Genomic DNA, 26,218 nt, shown 5'->3' with positions numbered 1-26,218 from the left:
AGAAGATGAGTGTGGTTTTAAAGTTGGAGGAAGAAACATCAATAACCTGCGCTATGCTGATGACACCACTCTGGTAGCTGAGAATGTAGATGATCTGCAAGCTCTAGCAATGAAAGTCAAGGAGCACAGTGAAAAAATGAGACTACAACTAAATGTCAAGAAGACTAAACTAATGACAATGGGTCCAGCAACCAGCCTCAGAATTGATAATGAACACAGTGAAGTGGTGGATAGCTTCTGCCTTTTAGGATTGACCGTCAACAGTAAAGGATCCAGCAGTCAAGAAATACACCGCAGACTAGCACTTGGTAGAGTTGCAATGAAGGCCTTGGAAAGGATATTTAGATGTCGTGATGTAGCTACACCTACAAAGATTAGAATTGCTCAGACAATGGTTTTTCCTGTGACACTCTATGGATGTGAAAGCTGAACTTTGAAGAAGCAAGATAGAAAAAGCATTGACGCTTTTGAACAGGGGCTGGAGAAGACTTTTGAGGAAACCATGGCCAGCCAGGAAAACAAACAAACGGATGATAGAACAAATCAATCCAGCATTTTCACTCGAGGCACAAATGACCAGGCTCAAACTACCATACTTTAGACACATTATGCGAAGATCCAGCTCCCTTGAGAAGTCCATAATGCTGGGGAAAGTTGAAGGAAAGAGAAGAAGAGGATGACCAGCAGCAAGGTAAACGGACTCTATTATGACAGCAATGAATGCACCACTGAGAGACCTTAAAGGGCAAGTTGAAGACAGGTCATCCTGGAGACAATCTATCTATGTAGTCGCTAAGAGTCAGCACCGACTTGACGGCACTTAATCAATCTATCAATCAATTTCATTTCTGCCTCCTTATTTTCAAAATGCAAAACCTGTTCAAATTGATACCATAACAGGACTGCTCCCTCCAGCTAAGCTAATTCCCCATGCTAAGCCAAAAGCATAGTTGGAGCAGGGGCCAGAGGCAGTGATGGGTTAGATGTGGGCTAATAAACTGAGACTGAATCTGGGCAAGACAGAGATGTTGTTGGTCAGAAGGAGAGCCAATCGGGATGAGGAGATTCGACCAGTTCTGGATGAGGTTACATTCCCCTAGAAAGAGCAAGTGCGTAGCTTGGGGATATTGCTGGACCTGATTTGGAGGCTCAGGTGGATGCGGTGGCCAGGGTTGCCTTTGCACACTCTGGGCCCTGGATATCTGATACCACCTGCTCCGAAGGGTTTCTGCCCACTTGACGAGGTCATCTGAGGAGGCTCTGCTCCATGTGCTGACAATGAAGGAGGCTCGGCTGTCGTGCAAGCAGGACAAGGCCCAGGGGTGTAGCAAGGTTGGAGTGGGCCTAGAGACAAATGCCCCCCCCCCCCGAAGCTCAGCTCATGAAGTAAAGAAATCTTAAATGAGGCTGAATAGTGGTAACGGAAAGCATAGTAAAATTATAAATAAATATAAATAAATAAATAAATTTTATACACACATACACACACATATATACACAGAAACACCTATGTGCCACAATAGATCATCATCCTAACTTATTTTTTTAAAGGTTTTGTAAATTGTGGATGATGCAAGTCATTTAATGGTACTAGAGAAAGACATGCTGTTCTGGTAGCTCCAGGTCTTAACACTCCCATCAGTTTTGGAGGATGAGACTAAAGGAAGCCCGGGCGGGTGCGCGGCTGGGGGAGTCAGTCATGTGATTTGCCTCTGGGGCATCCCCCAAGGCAGTGGGCCCCCAGACAACTGTCTCCCCTAACCCTATTATAGTTATGCCCCTGACAAGGCCTTCTCAGTCACTGCCCCAAGGCTTTGGAATGCTCTCTCAGTGGGCATCCGCTCCTCAGTCTCCATGAGAGTTTTTTTTTAGAAAGCAAGTGAAATCTTAGCTTTTTACCCAGGCTTTTATATGAGTGTTTTTGTTGCTGGTGCTCTGTATTCTATGGTCTTTTTGTGTATGTTCTTTAAACTTTCAATTAGATGAGTATTTTTATATTCCAATATTTGTATTGTTTAACTGTTTAATAGTTTTAATTTGTTTTAAATGTCTTGCAAACCACCTTGAGATTGTTTTAAAGAAAGGTGGTATAAAAACTGTCATTTAATGGCCTGTGCTTTCTCAGTAGTAGGCCTTGCCTCCCACACCAGCATAAGATTACTACTGCCTGTGCACAAGCATAGTTTCTCTGGGTCCATTACAAATTTGTAACATGGACTCCCTTATCCCTGCCCCACAAAAGGCCTTGTCTGCTTTGAAAAAACGAAGTATTAATTGGTGTCCTTTAATTTCTTAAGCCCCTGAATTTAAGCTCCTTACGTTTCAGGCTGCCTGATTTGTATTTATAGCCAGATATAGCAGTATGACATGTATGTTAATGACACACAAGTGAGAAATGCCCTTTAGATCATATTCCCTACCCCCGAGATCTAGCATCAGTTTTTCCAACTACACGAGAGACCAGAGGCCTAACATTTACTTACATAGGTTCTGGCAGCTGAAAACCTTTCATTAGTAGTAAGGCTTCCTCTATATCTGGGAGTATAACCGTCCCTGATTAAGGATCTTGTCTCACCCTCTCGCTACCATATGTTGCCACACCCTATTGGTCCCCCCGCCTGTGCACAAGAAATGCCGGAAGGGATTGTGGGACTTGTAGTTCTTGAGAGAGTATGTTACGTACAATGTGACACACTCCCCCCTAACTTGCAAGCTATATGGTAATTGGTTTGCAGCCCAGGCTGGGAGCTGTAGACACACATCCATAGATGACTTATGGCGGGGCAGCAGTAATCAAACCAAGATGACTGCTCCCCATCCCTGACCACACTGGAGAATAGGAACAGGATACAGACTAAAGCCCTATTCAGACATTATGTTGAACTAGCCGACCTCCACACAGAGCATATGTGCGCTCTTTGGGGCCGGCTACCTCCCCCCGCCACCACCTGCCCCAGTCTCCGGCCAGGCCCAGGCTGCCCGGCCGAGTGCTGCCGTGGCGGCCGGGCCCACCTTGCCTTGTTTCAACGGCCGAGCCCGCCGCCCCCGCCTTGCCTCGCCTCCATGGACCGCCGCCACCTCGCCTCTGCGGCCGGGCCCACCAATTCTCCTGGGTGCACCTCAGCCAATCAGGCACCTCTGCCACCCAGCCAATCATTCCAAGGCACACGCAGGAGAATTAATATAATAGATGTGTGTGCAGGTGTCTGTACACCTATCCCCGAGAGGGCATGCCTTCACCTCTTGCCTGTGGGCTCCACAGAGGCATCTGGAGGGCCACTGTGTGAAACAGGATGCTGGACGAGATAGGCCTTGGGCAGGGCTGTTCTTATGTTTTAACTCAATACTCGAGAACCACAGCACCAGCAGTATAGTCTTCAGCAAGGGAGCAGCTCACTGATCAAGACACAACACAGGGCTACATTACTCTGTCCCCATGTCTTGAGAACAAGGAGCATGCAAGTGGGAAACTTTGGTGGTGGAGGTTTTTACTGTTTGTGCAAAGTGCTCTCTTTCACCAAACACCGAAGAGCCAAAGAGAAAGACGGCAGATGGTCTTCTCAGCACATCTCACAAATTTCCTGTCTCAAGACTCCAGATACAAACACCTGTTAGGCATCTCAACTACACTACTACAACTGGTGCTACAAGGCACTCCATATGGGTAAACAAGGGATAGGGTGCTCACTGTGCTTGTGTGTAGATTCTTATCCCTCTCCAATCCCCCACCCAGGCAAAGAAATGGGAGTGCAAAGCATTCAAACACCCAGTGCCCCAGTCTCTCACACACATACCCAACATTGGAGGACACTGTGCACAAGCTTAACAACCATTCATTAACACAATTGTTTGCCACAGTTGTTTTCTCTCTCTCCCCACCCCACCTGCTGCTGGTGCTTATATTACCCGCCGGCAGCTTCCACCCACCAGCCCGCCACCTCCTCCCGCCAATGGCCGTCTCCTCCCACCAACAGCTGCCTCCTTCCACCCACCGGCCCGCTGCTTCCTCCGTCTGGCCAGCCCACTGCCGGCCGCCATCGCTGATTTCTCCCCCCACCCAGTCCCTGTCACTATCTGCGCAGCTGCTTGTGATCTCTCGCAAGAGCTGCCATGCACGGGAATAGCGATGGGTATGCCTTAGAGAAATATATATAAAGAAGATGGGAGAGGACATAACATAATAATCACATAATAATGGGAGAGAAGGGGTAAAAATTCACCTGCCCTCAATAGCCAACGAATTTCATCTAGAATCATCAAGGAGGAAAGCAGAGGAAATAGGGAATGTTAATGGCTATGAATTTCCAATAAAAGAGCAAATTTAGAGAAGAGTACCCAGTACTTAAAATTTCATATGTGACTGAAAGGTTTAATTGGGAGATACAGCCAATTCTAAAGAAACAAGGTTTGGAAGTCAATGTTATTTGTACAGCCTCTATAACCTTGAAACAGCACATAGTGAAGAAGATGGTATGATAACAAATGCGAAATGGAGGATTGCCAGATTTGTGGGAATAAGGAAGGAAGGTGCCAGATAAAGGGGGTGGTATATAAAATGGTTTGCATGGAATGCATGCATTTTTATATCAGGGAGGCAAGTAGACCCTTGATAAAAAGATAAGAGGAACATCTGGCAGACATACAACATAAATATAGAACAAAACCGTGAGCAGTGCATGTTAAAGAACATCACCAAGGCAGAGTAGTGAATACAAAGATGATCACCAGGCTGTGGAGGCAGATGAGAGGGAACGGAAAATCAGAGAAGCTATGTATATAGAACAGCTGTGCCTCACCATAAAGAAGAAATGAGGGAAGCGATGAAATTCATTGGCTATTGAGTGAGGGTGAACTATTCTGTAACAGGACTGGCAAATTACTGTCAGTTTTGCTGAGTCGTGATGTTGAGTATGATGTTGATGATGTACTGAAGAGCACATTTCAGCCACCACTGAATAGCACTGAAGCTGATGTGTAACACCAAAATATTAACTTTTTTTTAACATCTGTGTAGCGGATTAAAGCCTTTGTCTCAGAGCAAGCTCACATAAGGGAAAGACATGCTGAATTATCCCTGCCAAGCTGCCTGGCTAGGCTTCTCCTAAAACTATTCTATATTATCGGTAGGTTCAAAATGCTGCCACCAAGCACCCTAAAGCTTGCAGATAACTGGGCTAGTAGATTGGGTGCTATAATCCCAAAGTCCCTCTGTAACTGGGTATTGGGCAAATACATACACACACACACACACACAAAACCTTCCACTTGTAAGCTTATATGGGATGAGAAAAACTGAGAGTTGCTGAACACTGTGTTTGCACCAGAGAAATCCTGCTTTGCCACCCCTTTTTCTGAGTTAAAAGCCAATTTGAAGAAGCTTGGTTTTTTTTAAAGACTTTTAAAAACAGTTTTATTCAATTACTGCAGACTGCTTCCATCTGAGGCTTTCTAACTTTCTTAGATACAGTTAAGAATACTGAGTAGATTACAAAAATAGTTTGTCTTAAGCACATTTAAATGTTTATAGAGTCTTTTGCAATGCCCTAAGTGGAATAGGCATAGGCTAGTGTTTCTTATTTCAATTACATTGCAGGTAAACTATAATAAAACAGTATCAGGAATATGCAAAACACACACAAAGAAATATAAGTTTCTAACATGCAATCTAACGAACTGTTCCCTATGCTGAATTTCCTTTTCCTTTAACTCACCCAGTTCCTGAGGAGAATCAAGCTTCCTGCAATCCTTTCTTTTAAGGATCTACAGAGTTATTCCATGAGACAAACCTCCATGCTGGCTTCGACCATGAGGGAGCAAACTCCATTGCCCCTCAACTAAGCCTTTCTGCACGTGCTTCTCTCCAACATACACTGCCCTTCTTGTTCCCAGAATTCTCCGTGACCACTCTCAAGGTCCCACCCACCTGGTGTACCAATTGGCTGCCCTGTATTTTACGAGCATGTCATTCAAGACAAGGGTTCATTCCCTGTTAACTCTTTAGAGGGGGAGAAGCTGATCACTACAGTCTGTTTTGTTTTATTTGCTCATTAAAGAGGTCTTGAAAAGTTTGTATTCTTTTGGAGAATGCATATTTCATCACTGTTATACTGTCTTAACCATTCATTATTCAACAGGTTCTAGCAGTTTTTCCACTAAGAGGATACAAGATGGATATATACTGTGCAGAAAGGTGGCCATGTTTGCCACAAACGCCACAAGCTTGGTAAGCTCCCACTATACACCAATGAAGACAATTGGGAATTTTGCCATTTTTGCTGGTGAATATCTAACACACCTCTCCACCTATCACCACTGCTGGTTAGACATCCATGCCTCATTTTGCCTCTCATGATGGGTGCTAGGGCATTGGGCAGAAAACATGGAAACTGGAGACAGAGTTCTATTGCAGCTCCCTATACTGGTGGAGTGAGATTTGTCTTGTTGACTACATTTATCCCCCTCAGTAGTTAAATCCCCAAATGTAGACATCACTCAATAGGAGAATGAGAAGCTAGCCAGAAGCATACAGAATGAAGCTTTATTCAGACACAAGTGAATTTTAGCCCGTTGAAAAACGGGCGCTAGTAATGCTTTCGGCCCCCGCCGCCGAACCACCCAGGACGCCCTTTCCGCTCAAAGCGCCAGTTTGAGAAGAGCCTTTGCAGAAAGAGGAGCTCTGCTAGCGAGCTCCTCTTTCCTGCACAAATGGTGGGATCGGGCAGCTGGGAGGGTGGTTCGGCGGCGGCATTTTTCAGGGCCAATTTGGCCCTTAGTAATTTGGCGGGGGGACGGGAATGGTGGGATCGGGCCCCAAGGTTTCCCCCCCCGCCCGGCTTTACTGGCGGCGCCAGGCCTCGGCGGCGGCTCCGCCGCCACCTCAGCCAGCTTCCCCGCCGCCACCTCAGCCAGCTTCCCCGCCGCCTCTTCCCCCGGCGCCTCTCTCCTTTATTTGCGACGGCCGCTTCTGGCCCCGCCGCCGCCTCACCCGCACTCCCGCCGCCAGTTGCCCCGTCGCGGCCACCGCCACCTCTGGCCGTGGCCACGGCTGCGCCGCCGCCTCTCCCGCACTCTCCTCCTGGCATAGGCGGCGGCCACTTCTCCTTCTCCTGGCCCCAACATGGCCGCCGGGTCCTGCCGTTCGTGCCTCCCTTGCCCTGTTCTGGGCATGCCCAGAACAGGCCAGGCACGAACGCACGCTTGGTGTCCGTCCACGGACGGACACCAAGCATTTTATTAGAGAGGATATACAAGTTTTTCTGAAAATGACTGTACATGAGTTCTGTTTAAAAAGTGAATGCGGGAATAGGTCTCCTTAAATGCAGGCAGAGACAGGAAGTGTACTACCATGCATGTGTGGAATATGACATGTGAATAGGGCTCTAATGGCATCCTCTCCCAAGTACTCACTGAACAGTCCAGGATGAGCACAAAGGCATAATTAGAACTATCAGTTCCAGCTGGTAGCCATTCTTTATTATGCTGCCCATCTCTTGTCTTTCTACAGGCAGCCATTCAACATGTGCAGAAGCAACGATGAACCCCATCCCAATGCCATCCAGACTACAGCAATGCAGCTGTATCTTTGGAAGGGTTGCCACCTTTTTATTCTAGATAATGAGAAATTAAATCAAAACTTTAACACATCACTGCTGCTGATGAGTTTTCTTCAAACATTGCTCCTTGTAAACTAGACTGGGAGAAAGCAAGGTAGATTTTTGTTCAAAGCTAGGATCAGCCAGACTATGCCTCCTTGGGTGTCTCTGTGCCAACATGACACAAGAGTTGGGGGGGGGGGGAGGCATGCTTCCTGGGAGGAAGTACAGCTCTCTTTTTCAAATGACCCTCCAGAGACACATGCTGTCAGAAATGGATGCTTTGACATGTGCTATATAGAGCAGGGGCTCTGTCCCAGAAAGTATAAATATGGTCCGTTTGGAACTGTAGCTTTACAGCTCATTTTGGTTAATATGTCACTCTATACCGTTTTTGGATGGGTGGTACAGAAATGAATTTTTTTTAAAAAAAATCTATCAATCCCTTTTTGTCTGAGGGCGTTGATTCTCTAATCTAAAATCTGGGAGAGCAAATATCAGGCAGAAGTTCACTGTACTAGATGGACCAATGGTCTGACTTGATATAAGGTAGACATTCATATAACAACTCTCTGGCCCTTATGAATTATGTGCCTACCCATGCACGTTCTTTGTCTGCATCTCTGTATGTGTGTTTCTACTACGTTGGAGAGAGTCAAGGAGACTGAATCAGGGCCCAAGACGTAGAGCAGTGATGTTCAGGAACTGTCTGGCTTGTGCCATGCTCAGTGTAGGCCCGAAAGCGTCCCCTCCTCTGCCACTGCCTCTCATGCACACCCAGGACAGGGCCACAGGTTACTGCATGGGTGGTCTAGTCTGAGTCAGTAAAAATAGAAACAGGCACATCGAAAGTCTCTGGACTGAACATCTCAAGTACAGCTTGCACCTTGGCGGCTTGGGCAAAGTGAGGCAGTGCTGGCCCTTGAAGATCCAGTTGTCTTGTACTCTAATGGCAGCATACACAATATGTGGCTGTCCCTGAAAGTAAGAGGATGACCCATCTGAATACCAATCATTCATGCTTGTCTCATCTACCTCCTCCAGCATCACTCCTCCAGCACAGGCAATGGCCCTTGCTGTTCCATGGGCTGGGGTTTGAATGATAGACTTCCTTCCCACTACCGGGACAGGGGTGGCCAAAGGCCAGTTAGGATTGTGTGGAGCTTCAGGAAGGTCATCCTAGAGAAGAGAGGGAGTGGCAGCTGTGGAGCTGCTCTGCTCCTTTCCACCCTCTGATCCACTTTCTTCAGAATCTTCAGTGAAGCCATCACACATTTCTTGATGCTTAAAACAATCTCTAACTTTTCAGTCTTTTTATTATAGTAATCGTGGCTCGCTGCCTGCTGGGCCAGGTTGTTGCAATCCACCAGATATTGGACAGCTATCTTTGCTTTCTCCAGTTGTTCATGGGATGAGCATTTTCTGCCCTAAGGATTTCCACTTCAGTCTGCCAGTGCCAACCCACAACAAGGGTTTCCTGAGGTCAAGAAGCTCATTGGTACTTGTCTGCTGCACTTTCAGTCCCTTTTGGTTTTGAAGATTTCCTAGCCTCCTCTAATTTTGTTTCCAAGTTTTGAATTTGTTCTTTTGCTTTCTTTAGCTCTTCCTGCTCCTGAGTTAGTTTTCCCTCCAGCTGATCTCGGGCTTGGGTTAACATCTGAGCCGCCTGCAATAACCTCCAATTGGCAGTCGCTTCCTTATGTCCACCACAGCCACTGGCTATTATTTCTTGCAATAACCAGCAAAGACTGTGAACAGTTCCTGAAGGGGGTCTTTTCCCTGAAAACAGTCTGCTCTCCAAGGGTTATCTCCAAAGCAAAACATCAATTTCTCTAATTTATACGTCTTCTGATTTCACTAGCATCTGATCCACACTTAATTATCCAGTGTAGTCACAGCTGAGAGGGAGGGGAAGGGAGGCAAGGGTGACTTTGATGTGTCAGTACCTTACCAGTTAAAAGTTTCCATGAACTTTGAACTCTGGGAGGCTTGGGCCTGGAGCTTCTACCTCTACACACTCAGTGTAGACTAGAGTTCCAACAAAGTGCACACTATCTCTTTCCAATGTAAGAATGTTACAAAATCATAGCAATATAGGAAGCTGCCTTATACCTACTCAGAACTTTGGTCCATCTAGCTCAGAATTGTCTACACTGGGGGCATTCACTTGACCAGCCCTACCTGGGCCTACACAGTCCTACCTAGGTAGGGCAGGTCGTGTGGAGCACTGAGATTGGGACCGATTCCAGCACTCTCCCACCAGGTAGCCTGGGTTTTTTACCTGGGCTAAAGGTGAGATAGGAGGATGGGCAGACGCATGCCCTCTTTCCGCACCACCCAGTCATGTGGCAGCCTATACTATCATAGAGACCAGAGGAAGGAGCATTTTGGCCTCTAGAATGGCTGCAATGCACTGCATGAGCAGCATGGTGCATTGTGGGCTTCCTGGAGGCTGGACGTCCTTCCCCTGGCCTCTCTCTCTCATGTGGCACTCATGTGGGAGCACAGCATGGGGAGCAACAGTCATGTGGGATAAGGTAGGACCGACCCCGCCCTCCCTGGCCCCAGGTGTAACAGTTGTGAGAACGATCTTACTGACTAGCAGTGGTTCTCGAAGGTTTCAGGCAGGAGTCTTTTCCAGCCCTACCTGGAGATCCCAGGGATTGAACTGGGGACCTTCTGCATGCAAAGCAAATGCTCTGCCATTGAGCCATGGTCCCATCCCCAAAGTTGGCATATATGGGTCTCCCATCCTGGCACTGACCACACCAAGTCCTGCTTAGTTTCATCAAGGGGACTGTCTAATATGTCCTTAGACCATGCTCTAGACAAGTCTTTTTAAAGTAGCAAACATCAGCTTCTCACTGCTGCACATCTAAAACATATCTAACTCATTTTTGTTTGAAGGATCAAAGAAGCAGTATCCTATGGCCCCTCTCAGCAAAGCTAATATCTCACTTTCCCATCCATTATGTATGGGCCAGATATCATATTATATTTTATATGAGTGGAGACTTGCAGGATTATTACACAGAAGTTTGGCTGCAGCATACATTCACTGATCATCTAGAGAAGCCCTCTCTTGGGTAATCTAGTATATGGAAAGTTATCAGAAAGTTACCTCAGCTGCAGCTTAAAAGGAACTGTAAATTCTCTCTCTAATCTGGAACCCTCAAAACTGAAGTGGCCAGCAAAGATCGCACAAGCATGTGCCTTAAAGCGTGGAGAAGGAGCAGCCTTATGCTAGAGGCTCCCCCTTTACTACCCAAGATCAGTACATTGCATAGAACATGTTTTCCGGCATTTCCATTCCAACTGCCCCAAAATGGTACACGAGAACTAACAGTGCTTAGCAGCTGCTACCACCACAGCCTTCAACATATCAAGCTAGCAGTTCACTTATACAAAGCAACATGTACACCACATCCCAAGGAGGAGGGAGAAATAGGCAGGGCTCAGGAAATCCACTAGTCTACTTGTCTGTAATGAGTGAAAAATGATGCCTGACAAGTGAAAAAGATCCTGACAAGTAATGTATCAACACAGATTGAGAAATGATCTGACAAGTAAAATATTTTGCCTGGCTGGTGAACTGAGCCAACGTTTCTTGACTCCTGGAAATAGGGAAACACGGTAGATGTGTTTTTATGATCAGTTCTAATGCCCTTCCCAGCAGCAAACCACCAAAAGCAAAACACAAAAACAAAAAACCAAGGTACGATTTGATGTATGATTTGTAATGAAATCTGCTCTGGCTAATCATTATTCTTTAACATGTTCTTTATTGAAATGACTTTTGATTACAATGGACTGGACATCACTTTTGTGAACAGGCTGGGTTTTACAAAATATATATTTTTAAAGGTTTAGTTAAGATGCTCTTTTCTGCCAGTAGCCAGCACACAGCCACTGTCTATTGAGAAACCTAATCTAGGCCAAGACAAAAGACTTTTAGGGTCTTTTAATGCAATGGAGCAATCTCACCTTGGGAGGCATGGGGCACCTGGCGGGAGGGAAGTAACGGGGAAGGATAGGATCCTGCGCCAGGTTGTGCAATACCCCCCAAGATCTGGGTAAAATGAACATCCCTTAGTGGTATATCTTCATTTAGCCACACTGGACTTATGGGAGTGGCTGTACCCTTACTGCCTTCACATCCCAGTAAGTTCAGAAAAAAACTACTATTTTTTCTTATGATTCCCAATGTGTTTTAGGAAGGGACTAGAGAGATCCTGATCAGTGTTCCCTCTTAGGCGTGCACACATGCACACGCTCACAAGTTTTTTTTAATGTCCGCTCAGTTAATTTTAGATCCCACTCAGGTTGAATCAGGAAGGCCCCACTCTGAATACACGTGCACACATATTGCCTTGATACTGCCGTCCAGAACAAAACTTATTCCACACACACAGATTGAAAAAAAGTAGAGAACACACTGAGCCTGATCTCCTCTTCTAATGCCTGTGTGGGATTACTCCCCCCAATCCATAGATTAGGAGATGAGAGCTGGTCTTGTGGTAGCAAGCATGACTTGTCCCCTTAGCTAAGCAGATTGCATATGAAAGGGAGACTATAAGTGTGAGCACTATTCAGATATTCCCCTCAGGGGATGGAGCCACTCTGGGGAGAGCATCTAGGTTCCAAGTTCCCTCCCTGGCTTCTCCAAGACAGGGCTGAGAGAGATTCCTGCCTGCAACCATGGAGAAGCCGCTGCCAGTCTGTGTACACAATACTGAGCTAGATGGACCAATGGTCTGGCTCAGTATATGGCAGCTTCCTATGTTCCTATCTTCACCTATGTAGGACGAGACTGTGTGGAAGGATTTCTGTACATTTACCTGTGGAACTAATTGATGCTGGTTGGGAGACCCAGGGGTGTAGCTATAATTGAGTGGATGGGTTCAAAGAACCCGGGGCCCCAAGCTCCTCCCCTCCCTATTTTCTTCGGTATCTCCCTCACTCTGGGGGGCCACCGGGGAGAAGGGAAAACACAGGCTCCCTCTCCCCTAGCTACGCTCCTGGGGAGACCCAAGAGTTAGCACAAACTTAGAACTGGGCATGGGGAAAGAGTTCGAAATGTTTTTGAAACATTGGAGTCAGGTTTGAGGAACCATATCTCTTAGGTGAACACCAATTACATATTGTGGCAGCCAACTACTACTGTACATTTAGAGCGGAAATGAATTAAGAAAGCAGCGTGGCATTGTGACCAGTGTGTTGCATTTGGATGTCACACACAACCCAGATTTAAATCCTTTGTAAACTATGATATTCACTAGATAGATTATCCAGTCTTTCCTGCATAAAGCACTCTAGTGAACTTCAGAGTTTAGGAGGGATTTGAATCTGAATTCCCGGCATTCAAATAAATATAGCACAGTGGCCAGGATGCCACACTGCCTTCTCCACCCAAGTCCCCTCCATATTTTCAGCATATACTGCCATAAGCAGCGAGGGCAACTAGTGTTCTTTGAGCCATGCACTTCTTCAAACCTGTTTTATTTTTCCTTTTACCCCAGAATTGCAAAATTAGTTTAAACTCCACAAGGCTTGATTTCTCGAAGGCTAACTTGCTTTAGTTCATAGGACTGGTGAGAGTGAAGTATATACCCACCTAGACTTTGAGATTCTTGGTGAAAGGATAGGATACCCATACAGCACATGAACCACTGGGCATAGATAGGCTGGCTCCTCACCAATCAGGACGTACCATCTTTTGTTGCTGCATTCTTTGCCCACCTTTAGCAGCCAGGCAGCAGCAGGAGTGGAGAAATATCTTTTTAGCCTCCAATTCCACACTTTGTGTTTGAGAGTAACCCAAGGAGGGCTGGGATCTTGAGGAAACTAATTCAAGCTACTTAATAGGAGGTGGTTTTTTGTGTGTGCAGGCACAAAAGGGAATCTGTCCTGCATCAATGCATTGGCTGTTCCCCGCCTCCCACCCTCTAAGCAGAAATGCTAGCGGCCTCTTCCCTAGCAGGCCCCTTGCGGTGTATTTAGAGAACCCACAAAAACCTCAGTGCTTGCAGTGTTACTGCCTCTGCCTTAGTCCCTTGTTAATGTGGGGCTGCAGATCAAGGCATGCTTTGTTCTTTAGAATGCAGGAGGTCAGCTAACTGGTCATGCAACATACTGGAATCATTTCTGTGCTCCAGGGCACTGTGAAGGAACAGATCTCACTTTTGCTAGCAGGGCTCCAAAACTGAGCCTGGAAGAAACTAGAGTTCTCAGCTTTGCATGAATGGCAAGAACTTGAAGACCCGTGAGAAAGAGGAACAAGGGGAGAGGACATTTGGGACGGGGGTTGCATCATTCTGTACAGCTGCCTGCCCTTTCTCCAGGACCAGCCACCCCAGTACAACAGAGACCCTAAGCAAGGGGACAGCCATCCTCCACAGCTTAACATGCTTCTGTAGAAACTCGAGACTGTTGATCTGAAGACAGGATCTTAAGAGAACTCTGCTTCTATCTGCCAGCACTCCACTGCATGGCTAGACTGAGAGCACAACCAGACAGAGTGGCTGGAGACCAGTAAACTTCAAGTATTGTTTTAAATGGTGAAACCAGCAACCAAGGTGGGATGGGGTGGTCCTTAATTTGTATGGTACCTGTGCAAAGAGCAGCACAGATGAGCACTATCCAGACGGGGATGGAATCTTGTGAAGGAGGAAGGATTACAAAAGCCCTCCTCCAGTAAAGCAATGTGTGCCATCAAGTCAATTTCAACTCCTGGCGCCCACAGAGCCCTGCGGTTTTCTTTGGGAGAATACATGTGAGGTGTACCATTGGCTCCTCCCATGCAGTCTGAGATGATGCATCTTCCTATATTGTTGCTGCATGATATAGTACCAGTGGGGAGTCAAACCAACAACTTTCTGTTTGTCAGCCAAGCATCTCCCCGCTGCGTCACTTAAGGTGACCCTCCTCCAGTACTGGGACTAGTTGGGTTGTAGCAAGCTTTGGAGGGGCCCATGTTCAAGAATTCAAGATGGGCCCTTCTTTTTTCTTCTTCTTTGGTGGCATCACAGGTTCTGTTAAGTTTTTTCTAAAGGGGACTTTCCCTCTAACCCCCTCCTGGCTTTAGAAGCGGCTGGCAGCAAGCATCTGTCACTGCTGCTGCCACCTAGGATATTCTGAGTAAAAGCAATCCTCCAGTTAAAGTTGTCATCTGTAACATCACCCATAAGAAATTTCTTAAGTACGCTAACCACTAAGTCCACCAGCCACTGTCAAGTTATCAAATACCAGTTTCAGAATTATATCTGTTAACAAGGTTGAGCAAGAATACCTTGAAATCTTGAGTCACACTTGTAAAGAGAAACGTTAATATAGTTATTTTAACAAAGTGTGGTCAAGTCTCTTCCCTACCAACACCAAACGCCTATCCCTCACCACAAACTACCCAAAACAGCAACTGCTGAACTTATGTGGGGGCAGCCTAAGCAGAAGTGCAAGACAACAATTATTATTCCATATATGGGGAAAGCCTTAAAGAAGGGCATTTGAGTCAGAACCTATCTGATTTCTTACAGCATTCATGAAGGAAAACTCCCCAGAGGCCTCATCTGAACGGCTTCTTTCTTATCCATTTGGCCAGCACAATCAAATGCTTCTTTAAACTTGTTTCACTGACTTTTGCACCAGTCCCTGTCTCTTAACACTTCACTCCCTTTCTTCCATCTCCCTCTGCACAAGGTGCTTTCCCAAGTCCTGCACACCTTCTCCCAATTTTCTTGCAAGGGCAAGGTGGGGTGGGCTACTGAATTGAACCACTCATAGTTGAAATGCCTTTTTACAGCAACTGATTCATAACGCTTGGGACTTTATACAGGTTGCAATCCTAGGTACATTTCTTTGGGAGTAAGCCCCACCTGACTCAATGGGGCTTGATTCTGAGTATTTTATTATTATTATTATTATTATTACATCTATATCCCGCTCTTCCTCCAAGGAGCCCAGAGCGGTGTACTACATACTTGAGTTTCTCTTTCACAACAACCCTGTGAAGTAGGTTAGGCTGAGAGAGAAATGACTGGCTCAGAGTCACCCAGCTAGTTTCATGGCTGAATGGGGATTTGAACTCGGGTCTCCGCGGTCCTAGTCCAGCACTCTAACCAGTACACCACGCTGGCTCTAATGTATTGCAGGATCAACTTCTCTTTTTAAAACTAGAACCCGAAGAACAAGGCCGACTAACTGGAGCCCAGGGAAAAATGGGGGCTGGGAGTAAAGGCAGGCACACACTTTGAATGAAGGAAGAGCAACTCTCTCTGAGCACACGCCCAGCCAAGGGCCAAGGATTTCAGTCCCACAACGGAGCTTTGTTGCAGCTGCTCACACAGAAATGGACTGCTGGTTCCAGCCACATAACAAGCTTTGAAGGGGTCTGCGTACAGGAATTGACAGCCACATAATTAGCGAGAGAGTGTGTAGTGGTAAAGAGGACAAACTTCATGGCAACAGACAAGCAGAGGCAAGGGGTCTACAAACAATGCATGATTCACAGGGCTCAGGAAATCCACTAGTCTATTTGTCCATGACATGTGAAAAAAATCCTGATGAGTAAAGCACCAAGATAGCTCAAGTAAAATATTTTGGTGAGCTGAGCCAACATTTCTTGACCCCTGATGATTGATAAGACCACCAGAGTGTGTGGGAGATGACAACTTCAGGAGAGGAACTAAGAGGAGAATAAGGTGACATTCCTAACAACCAAAATGAGACATTAAGATGGAGTTCCTAACCGTCCATATCTATACAGGGCTAGAGAGCCAATGCTCTACAGCACATCTCGCTCAAAGCATCTTTCTTCAGTATTTCTTTCTTCTGCAACAGCTATTTGTGCCTCTGCCTAGAGTAGAGTATGTAGTACTATATAAGTAACCAATGCTGGCTGGTTCAGACTATATGCCAGAGCCAGCCCCACACAGAGTGAAGAGATGACGCAATGTTCACCATCTTCTCACTGCATGGAGGTACGATATGTGCATTTTGAACTGCTCCCTCATACGCAATTTAGATAGCATATGAGGGGACACTTAGGGAAAGGGAAATAGCCTGCCAGGAAGGAGAGCAGGACATGCTCACAGACATCCCCAGTTGGATGTGGGTGGTGGCCAAATCAAACAATTAATTGGAACTGGCCCCTGTTGGGTCCCTTTTGGTGCATTCTTTATTCATTGTTCAATTTATGCAATTTGCATCACGGGGCAAACTGGTTCCAAAAGTGGAGAGTTTAAATGCTTCAGGCTTGGGGGTCAGCTTGGTCCCTTATGCACTGGGAGAGAGGTGTCCTCAGGACATTATAGGGCAAGCTACCTGCAAAAGCAAGGCATTGAAACTCCCCACATTTGGTGCAGACTCTAAATAAAGTGTAGCAGCTTTGCCACTCAGACACGGTGGGGGGTGAGGGGGGGCAGGGTGTAATGAAAGAGATTGGGAAACAGTGCTCTAGAGAAGTGTAGTCAGGAGATCCAATCTGATCTTATGAAGAGATGATCAAATCTCACAAACTTGTTAGTATGTTCTGCCCTAAAGAGCATAGCAACAGCTCTGGAAGTGATTCATATGGTGTTGGTCAACCATTTAAGTCAAAAGGTAAAGGCCCATATTAGGGTAGATTAACATCATAGATGTTTCAAGAGACCAGACGACGATGGAAAGAGATTACTGTTCTAGAGAGAAAATGAACAGCGTTCTGAGAAACAGGCCTTGTTGACAGATTGGGAAGCCTTTCAGACTGGAAAGCAATAGGGAACAGGCCCAACATGGAAGTGTTGTGCAGTGCAAAAGGTAGGAAAAGCACAGAGTGCAGTTGGTATTTAAACACAGAATACATGAGTGCATATTCACCAGTATAATGAAACAAGAGATGAGCCTTGCCAGAAGTACAAGAGCAGTTAATCAATGTTCTTGTTTAACACATGAACATGAAGCAGCGCATTACAGTAGACTACCAGACTACATTTCCAACTAGGATACTGAAAAGTGCCTGTTCCTCAATTTGGGAGGGGAGGGTACAAAGGAAAAAAGGTCAAACACAACCAGGATGTGGTTTCAAGTGACAGAATCTTGGCAAAAACAGGTAGTATGGGTGCAGGACTCTGAATTGGGTTGCACTTGTGGGGTCTCCTTCCAGTTTTGTTCATCATGAAGCAATCACCACCGGAGCCTGCTGCTGGACCCCCTTTCTTCCAAGTCCCTACTGCTTCATTGGAGGACTGTATACCTGGACTTCCAAAAAGCTTTCGACAAAGTTCCTCATCAAAGACCCCAGAGAGAAAACTTAGCAGTCATGGGATAAGGGGACAAGTACATGTGTGGATCACTAGCTGGTTGAAGGACAGGAAACAGAGGGTAGGTATAAATTGAGAGTTTTCACAATGGAGGGAAGTAAGAAGTGCGGTTCCCCAGGGATCTGTACTGGGACTGGTGCTTTTTAATTTATTCATAAATGATCTAGAAGTAGGGGTAAGCAGCGAGGTGGCCAGATTTGCAGATGAGACCAAACTCTTTCAGGCAGTGAAATCCAAAATGGATTGTGAGGAGCTCCAAAAGGATCTCTCCGAACTAGGTGAGTGGACGACAAAGCAGCAAATGTGGTTCAATGTTGGCAAGTGTAAAGTGATGCACATTGGGACGAAAAACCCCAACTTCAAGTATACGCTGATGGGATCTGAGCTGTCGGTAACTGACCAGGAGAGGGATCTTGGTGTCGTGGTGGACAGCTCGTTGAAAGTGTCGACTCAATGTGCGGCAGCTGTGAAAAAGGCCAATTCCATGCTAGGGATCATTAGGAAGGGGACTGAAAAGAAAATGGCTAATATTATAATGCCCTTATACAAAACTATGGTGTGGCCACACCTGGAGTACTGCATACAATTCTGGTCGCCACATCTAAAAAAGGACATTGTAGTACTGGAAAAGGTGCAGAAGAGGGCAACCAAAATAATCAAGAGCCTAGAGCATCTTTCTTATGAGGCTAGGCTACAACACCTGGGACTATTTAGTTTAGAAAAAAGACAACCGTGGGGAGACATGATAGAGCTCTATAAAATCATGTATGGTGTGGAGAAATTGGATAGAGATAAATTCTTTTCCCTCTCACATAACACTAGAATCAGGGGTCATCCCATGAAACTAATTGCCAGGAAATTTAGGACCAGCAAATGGAAGTACTTTTTCACACAATGCATAATCAACTTGTGGAATTCTCTGCCACAAGATGTGGTGACAGCCAACAACCTGGAAGGCTTTAAGAGGGGTTTGGATAACTTCATGGAGGAGAGGTCTATCAACTAGTCAGAGGACTATAGGCCACCTCCAGCCTCAAAGGCAGGATGCCTCTGAGTACCAGTTGCAGGGGAGTAACAGCAGGAGAGAGGGCATGCCCTCAACTCCTGCCTGTAGGCTTCCAGCGGCATCTGGTGGGCTACTGTGTGAAACAGGATGTTGGACTAGATGGGCCTTGGGCTTGATCCAGCAGGGCTGTTCTTATGACTGCGCTCAGTATGATTAGGAACTTAGGAAGCTGCCTTATACTGAGTCAGACCATTGGTCCATCAAGCTCAGTATTGTCTACACCAGGCCTGCATAACACAACATCCAGGGACAAAATCCGGACCACAGGGGATTTTTTGCTGACCCCCTATCTAGAGCAACAAGCGTGAAAAGCTCTTGGCTTATCCCATGGACCAACAGCAATGGCTCAATGCAGTTGCTAACGCATGTGGCAGCAATGGACTGACGAATGAGGGAGCCAGTGCTGCTGCTTATGCAGCAGAAGTGATGGATGGAGTGGGCTGGAACAGTGGTGGTAGCAGCAGCAGCAGGCGGGCAGAGATGAGCATAGAAAGGCAGAGTTTCATCTTTTTTGGCCAATTCCCTTCTCCGAGTGGGGCCATCCTCTGACCTCTCCTGAAACTGCCTAATAATATCCTATTTATTTAACATATTTTTATACCGCCCAAAACGCAAGTTCTCTGGGCGGTTTACAAGAGAATAAAAACAACCAATAGAAAGATTAACACATTTCAACAATTAAAATTTAAAAGTTAAAACTATTAAGAGACAATTAAAACACAAGTAAAACAGTATCTAATTAAAAGCCTGGGTGAACAAATGCATTCATTCATTCATCTTGACTGCCCTTTTAAAAGTTGTAAGAGATGGGGAGGCTCTTATTTCAGCAGGAACTAAACATCGTATGCATGTTTACTTGGAAATATGTCCCACAGTATATCCAGCAACACTTACTCCCAAGTAAGCATGACTAGGATTACAGCTATTTAGAGAGGAAGGGACTTGGGATTTGTTTGGGGCGGGCATGTATTCCAGGTGCCCTACTGACTGAGTAAGGAAAGGGCCTATTTTCTGGACATTCTCCTTGGTTAAAATTGTAGATCCCTTCACTGGAAAAGATATACAAGTAACGAATAATTTCTTTCATTAATATTAATGTTAATGTAACAATGCACTAAAAATTGACCTCAGCCCCCACACACCAAGTCATGGTTAGTTCCGGCCCACTGAAGCATTTGTGTTGTGCATTCCTGGTCTACACAGACTGGCAGTGGCTTCTCTGCAGGCAGGAGTCTCTCTCAGCCCTTTCTGGAGATGCCAGAGAGGGAACTTGGAACCTTCTGCATGCAAGCATGCAGCTGCTCTTCCCAGGATGGCTCTATCCCCTAAGGGGGAATATCTTACAGTGCTCACACATGTAGCCTCCCATTCAAAAGCAAACCAGAGCAGACCCTGCTTAGCAAAGGGGGCAATTCATGCTTCTACCACAAGACCAGTTCTCCTCCCCAGCAGAGGCAAGTCTTCTGTGAAGATTAGGTTTCCTACATTAAATCTTTCACCTAAACCTGATCGCCACTTCAGATGTCAAAAGTTGCTAAAACGTATGTGAGAAATACTAGTGTTGGGCGGGGCAGAGCGGGGAAAGTGTATCAACAGCTGCTTGCAAAATCAAAACCATGTAGAAAGTAAAATCTCAGAGAAATCAGGAGGTTAATAAATATAGCCACTTTTATTCACACAGAATTTTTTTTAAAAGACTCACAGTTAAAACTGATATTTGTTTGTCCTTGCCTGGAAAGATGGCTTCCAGTCATCCCAAACCCTGAGTATCTGCATCCACAATCTCAAATCCCTGTCCCAGTAGCTAGGGCAGCCCTTAGAAAGGCCGGGCCAGGGCAGGAACACAAGAGTCCAGCATCTGCCGTTTGTGGCCACTCTGGCGAACGAGCCCCACATTATTATGCAAGGAAGGACCATCAGTGCTCCAGAATCTGCACTGAGAGCTCAAAGCAGAGAGCAGGCTCCGTATCTGAACCAACGCGGACCAGCTCTGTGCACAGTCTAGACCTGGGACTGGCCATCTGGCATGCCCTGCTCTAGGATCTTCAGCAACGACTACCCAGCAGAAAGTGACATGTGCACATGGAACTGCTTTGGACAGTACAGGACTGGCCACGGAGCCACCTCCAGTCCAATAGGAAACAATCTGTGGCCCGACTGTGGCTGGCTCACCTTCTGCCCATAGAAGGCCCTGCGGCATGACGGTTGAACTGGCTGAATCTCTGTGCTATCAAAACAAAGAGGATGGGTGCAAGTGGACCACTTATCGGTTATCGGGGGTTGCTGGGACTACTTCCGAGAGCAGCAATGTGCAATGTACAAAATGGTGAAGTCAGGCAGAGACTAGGAGGTGGCCCAAGATCTGTCCTGCCAACCGTTTAGGGATGGAAATGTTTCAGCAAGAGCTCTCTATGTTCTCTCTCACTCACTCCAACACCTCAAGCACCTTCTTACGGAGGGAGATCGAGAACATCTCTTCCCAGGGCACACGCAGCCACTCCACCAGATCAGCTAGCAGGTCTGGACACTCGGTGCGCAAATGCCAAGTGCTCTCCACCTTTAGGACCTGCAGAAGAAGGAGAGGGCAGCGTGCAGATGATCAGGGCTCAGACTCCGGTAAGCCCATGGACTGAATCTGGCTTACAGCGCTCTGCACTGGGTGTCTTCAGGGCCAGGCTGTGGAGGGCGCCCAGGGACAAAGCCCTCTGCTGCTCCTCCCACGGTACCCACGTAGTTTTCCCTCTCCTCCCTGATGCTGCCAGGCTCATCCCTCTGTTCTGTTCCCTTCCTCTGGAGGTCTCCTGGGCAGTCAGCAGCTTACCAGGCAGCGGAGAAGCAGCAGCTCCTCCTCCAACATCACCACTTGCAGCTGAAGTGGCAGCACCATTCAGCAACGGCAGAGCAGCTACTTGGGCGGCGTAAGTGGCTCTTTCGTCCTCTCCCCCTGCCCTCCCCATCTGCAAATGGGCTTGCTCCAGAGGCTCCTGCGTCTCGGGTGCCTCTGGAGGACGCCCACGTGCAGATGGGGAGGGCTGGACAAAAGAAGCCAGAGGCAGAGCAACTCACTCAGCCAAGTGAATTGCATCACTGTGGTGTGGGCAGTGAGCAGGCAGGCCTTGGACACAGCAGCCCCCAATGCTGCCCCTGGGGGCACTCCTACATGTAGGTTTGCCCACTGCTCAAACAGGACTATAATTTCATCCAGGGACCAGGACTGGGACCTGCCTTAGCCATATCCAAGTTTGTGAAGATTTACCTAAGGGAACAGAGAGAGCACTAGCCAAACACAAGTTCCCCCCAGAGAACACTTGCCTGGCACCTTTCCACACAAGTGGGTCCATATCCCCAGAAGTCAACCCTTTGCACTGAGGCTCACCTCATCATAAAGCTGCAGCTTTACATCACAAGGGAAGAAGTGGTAAAGCACAACACCACTGATGCTGCTGATTGGCTGGTTCTCTTTCAGCTGGAAGCCATTCTTGAGCTGCTTCTCAGCATCGCTGCCTAAGCCAGAGGCGGGGGGAGTTTTTTGCTTCTGGTGATCTTCTTCGACCAAGAACAGGTTGCTACGGGTGCTGAGCAAGGTCACAGGAAAGGCAGAAGCACCTGGCCAGGGCGGGGAGAGGGAGAAGAGGAGAGAATGGATAAGTCACTTGCAAAATTGTATCAAGCCACACAACTCTCTTGTTGCACCTGAAGCAGCAGCTGCAGAAAGGGCATGCCCATACCTTGAATGAGATATGCTAAGAGATAGAAGAAAGGCTTGGCTGAGCTCCCTGCAGCTTCTCTCGACAGGTCCTTCTCAAGTAGTGGCCTAAGACACAAGCACAAATCATCAGGATGAGAATGCAGAAGCATTCACCTTAAAAACGTACCCTCTCACCAGTTCACCTTACTCCTGCATACCTGGCAGCTGTCGATGCTGACGTGATCATATCAGTCATGTCATCAATGTTAGCTGCAGGAGAAATCCAGCAGGGCACATATATGCTAAACAAGGGCAGTAAATCTTACCATAACAGATGCTGCGGGTTCATTTCTGTCACAGTAATCTCTGGGACTTTTCTCCTGCTTTTGACTGGCAATTCCTGCATAAGATCTAGACAGGGCATTGAGGGAAGTTATCACATTGCAAGGATACATCGGATTCTAGATAACTCTCTGAAACTAAGGCCCCTGTCAGCAAAGGGCATCTATCAAGATCACAGTGTGCTGCTGCTATGGAGGAAAGTCTTGCTTCACAAAAGGCCCTTGGGGGAAGCTGCAGGACATATGGCAGCCTGTTGGGAGTAGAGCAGCTAGAACTGGCCCTCCAAGATTGTTGGAAGGAATCTCAGGCTGGTCAGTAAACTTTTGAGCCAAAACACCCAACAGGACTGTACTGCCCACCAGCAACTGGCTGTTGTCTTCATCATCACCACATGAACCACTGTTAGTCTGGTCACTTTTCTGTCTTCCACTCAGAGGCAAGCCAAAGAGAGGGCCTTCTTTTACATTATCCCCACCGCACATTAAGGTCATCTGCGGAGGTCCGTCTCCAGTTATCACCGGTTCGTTTGGTAGCAACTCAGAGGCAGGCCTTCTCTGTAGCTGCTCCCGGGCTGTGGAATGCACTCCCGGCAGAAATTCATAATGTTAATTCCTTACTGTCCTTCAAAAGAGCCCTTAAAACCATCTGTTTGGCCTGGCCTTTCAGGGTTTTTAATTAGTTTTAATTCTTTTAATGTTAACCTGGTTTTCAGGGTTTTAATTGTTTTGATAGTTTAATTGTTTTTTAAGATGTTTTAAAATTGATGTTTATATTTGTATTTCTGTTTTAATTGTTTTTAATGATTTCTGTTTTAATTGTAAACCGCCCTGAGCCAGCTCGGAAGGGCGGTATAAAAATTGAATGAACAAACAAACAAACAAAACAAACAAATGTGAAGTTCAGATCCTTCGTTCATCCTCGGGGCTGTCAGGGAAGCATGCAAACAACATATCATTTACACAGACATGCACCAATACCCCCCTCTTACATGTCAGGCACTGCAGGAATCTTTTGCAACGGCTCTGGTTGCGAAGCAGCAGGTTGTAGGAGGCAGAGGGGTTCACAAACTCCACATGCAAGCTCTGGTGGCACAGCCCCACTTCCAGGTGAGAGAGGTCAGACAGGTAGTGACTGTCACTCTTCTTCAGCCAATCTGACGGCTGCCCCCTAGCACAGATGAATGAAACAGGACTCAAAAGAGTAGTCACACTATTAGAACACAACACAGCAGGAGGGGTCATGAGATCAAGACACATTTGCTGGCAGAGACGAGTACCAAGGAGGGATAATGGAGTGTCTTCAGGTCAGGAGCAGAAGTAGGGAGATGCCATAGCTCAGTGGAAGAGCACATACTTTGTATGAACAAAGGCCTTCAAGTTCAATTCCTTGAATCTCTAATTAAAAGGTTCTCTGATCATAGGAACTGAGGAAGACCCCTGCCCAAGAGCCCAGAGAGTCACCACTAGATGGACAATGCCTGACACAGCAGCACCACACATTCTTGACTCTCCTAGCTGTAGCACAGTGAAGGGCATCGTCAAGACCAGCAAGCGGAAGTATTTTTTCCACACAACGCATAATCAACTTGTGGAATTCTCTGCCAGAAGATGTGGTGACAGCCAACAATCTGGATGGCTTGAAGAGGGGTTTGGATAACTTCATGGAGGAGAGATCTATCATCGGCTACTAGTTGGAGGGCTAAAGGCAACCTCCAGCCTGAAAGGCAGGATGCCTCTGAGTACCAGTTGCAGGGGAGCAACAGCAGGAGAGAGGACCTGTACATACCTCTTGTCTGTGGGCTTCCCAGCGGCATCTGGTGGGCCACTGTGTGAAACAGGATGCTGGACTAGATGGGCCTTGGGCCTGATCCAGCAGGGCTGTTCTTATGTTCTTAAGACAGGAAGCTAAGCATGTGAGAACTGCCTCACTACAACAGCACTTCTCACCTGATCTCCCCCTTCACCTCCAACACATAGAACTGGACATCTGAAGCTACCAGGAGTGCAAGGAACTCCCCAAGCCGGCCATTCTTTACCACAGCTACCTAGCAAGAGCAGAGCAGAAAATAGGTATTTTTATTAGAGATACTGATCTCCCCAAGAGCACTACCACCCTGGTCAGTAAGCCTCAATACATCGAAATCTGCTCTTTCCACTATCTTAAGCCAAGGGTTCCAAACCTGTGGCAATCCAGATGTTGCTGAACAACCCCCAATGTATTGTGGCTGAGGATGATGGGAGTTGTAATTCAGCAACATTTGGAGTGCCACCGGTTCGGAACCCCTGGCTTAAGTTGTCAAACTTGTGGATTTATTTAAATGATACCCCTTTTTCTCCACAAGGGGCACGACAGCTTACCGATTAGAAACATCAACAAAAAACAAGGACAGCACGCAAGAGACCCCACTGGATGATCACAATGGATGAGCACAGTCATTCAGTAGGTAGCAGTCCTTACTGAAACTTCGCTCTAAAGCTAAAGGTAATGGCCAGCACTTTGAATTGTGCACAGAAACAAATTGGCAACCAGTGCAGCTGGGCAACAATGGCATGAGGAAAGAAAGCCTGAAAAAACTTCACAGTTGCATTTTGTGCCAGCTGAAGGTGTTGGGGTTTTTTGTTTTGTTTTGTTTTGTTTTGGGGGGGGGGCTGCCTGAAGACCCTCCAGTGAATGCACTCCAAACTGAGGGATAACTATGACCCGGTCTAAGACAGAGAGGGGCAAGGTAACATCAGGCAAAGTTGCGCAAAAGCATTCTGGGCCACACAGGCATCACTTGGGTCCAGTATTCCCAAACTGCAAACCTGGTCCTTCAAGGGGAGTGTGAACCTCAGAGCTCCTGACCAGGAGAGCTTCTATTATGTCCAGATTTAATTTGAGCTTGTTCACCCAGCCCCTCACAGACTCCAGGCATAGATTCAGAACATTCTCAGCCTTCCTGGCTGAGGCAGGGAAGAAGATATATAAAAGCTGGGTGGCATTTGCATTCCATTGGTACTCAAATGCCAAAGCCCCACATGATCTTCAGTTGCTTCATGCAGATGTTAGCTAGCATAGGGGACAAGATAGGACCCTGCAAGACATCATAGTCCAAAGGCCATGGCATCAAGGAGGAATCCTTCAGAACCACCTTCTGGAACCAGGAAGGACCAGAGCCACGACAAGGCAGAAGGATACCCTGGTCAGTAGCATGGAATGGTCCAGCAGAGACACACTCACTCACTCAGTCTAGTTC

The 26,218-nt window shown here is 46.8% G+C and overlaps 2 protein-coding genes across 8 annotated transcripts in view; both read right to left on the bottom strand.

The window, feature by feature from the left end:
- Positions 1 to 2,597, bottom strand: part of LOC128340729 (gap junction gamma-1 protein-like) — a 33,877-nt gene extending 31,280 nt beyond the window's left edge. The window contains exon 1 of the mRNA XM_053286257.1: positions 2,484 to 2,597. The gene's annotated coding sequence lies outside the window, so the exon portion shown is untranslated. The remainder of the gene's footprint in view (positions 1 to 2,483) is intronic.
- Positions 2,598 to 20,603: 18,006 nt separating this feature from the next.
- Positions 20,604 to 26,218, bottom strand: part of STK11IP (serine/threonine kinase 11 interacting protein) — a 42,103-nt gene continuing 36,488 nt past the window's right edge. For all 7 annotated transcript variants that reach the window (XM_053246711.1, XM_053246759.1, XM_053246726.1 and 4 more), the window contains 6 exons: positions 24,930 to 25,027; positions 23,972 to 24,150; positions 22,968 to 23,052; positions 22,682 to 22,767; positions 22,330 to 22,559; positions 20,604 to 21,519 (listed from right to left, as the gene is read on the bottom strand). In XM_053246711.1, coding sequence (XP_053102686.1) covers positions 21,379 to 21,519; positions 22,330 to 22,559; positions 22,682 to 22,767; positions 22,968 to 23,052; positions 23,972 to 24,150; positions 24,930 to 25,027 — 819 coding nt within the window. In that variant the 3' untranslated portion in view covers positions 20,604 to 21,378. The remainder of the gene's footprint in view (positions 21,520 to 22,329; positions 22,560 to 22,681; positions 22,768 to 22,967; positions 23,053 to 23,971; positions 24,151 to 24,929; positions 25,028 to 26,218) is intronic.

This window comes from Hemicordylus capensis, chromosome 1, assembly GCF_027244095.1.
Source record: "Hemicordylus capensis ecotype Gifberg chromosome 1, rHemCap1.1.pri, whole genome shotgun sequence".
NCBI lineage: Eukaryota > Metazoa > Chordata > Lepidosauria > Squamata > Cordylidae > Hemicordylus > Hemicordylus capensis.
Note: the sequence above shows the minus strand (reverse complement) of the source record. Positions and strands in the feature narration are given on the sequence as shown.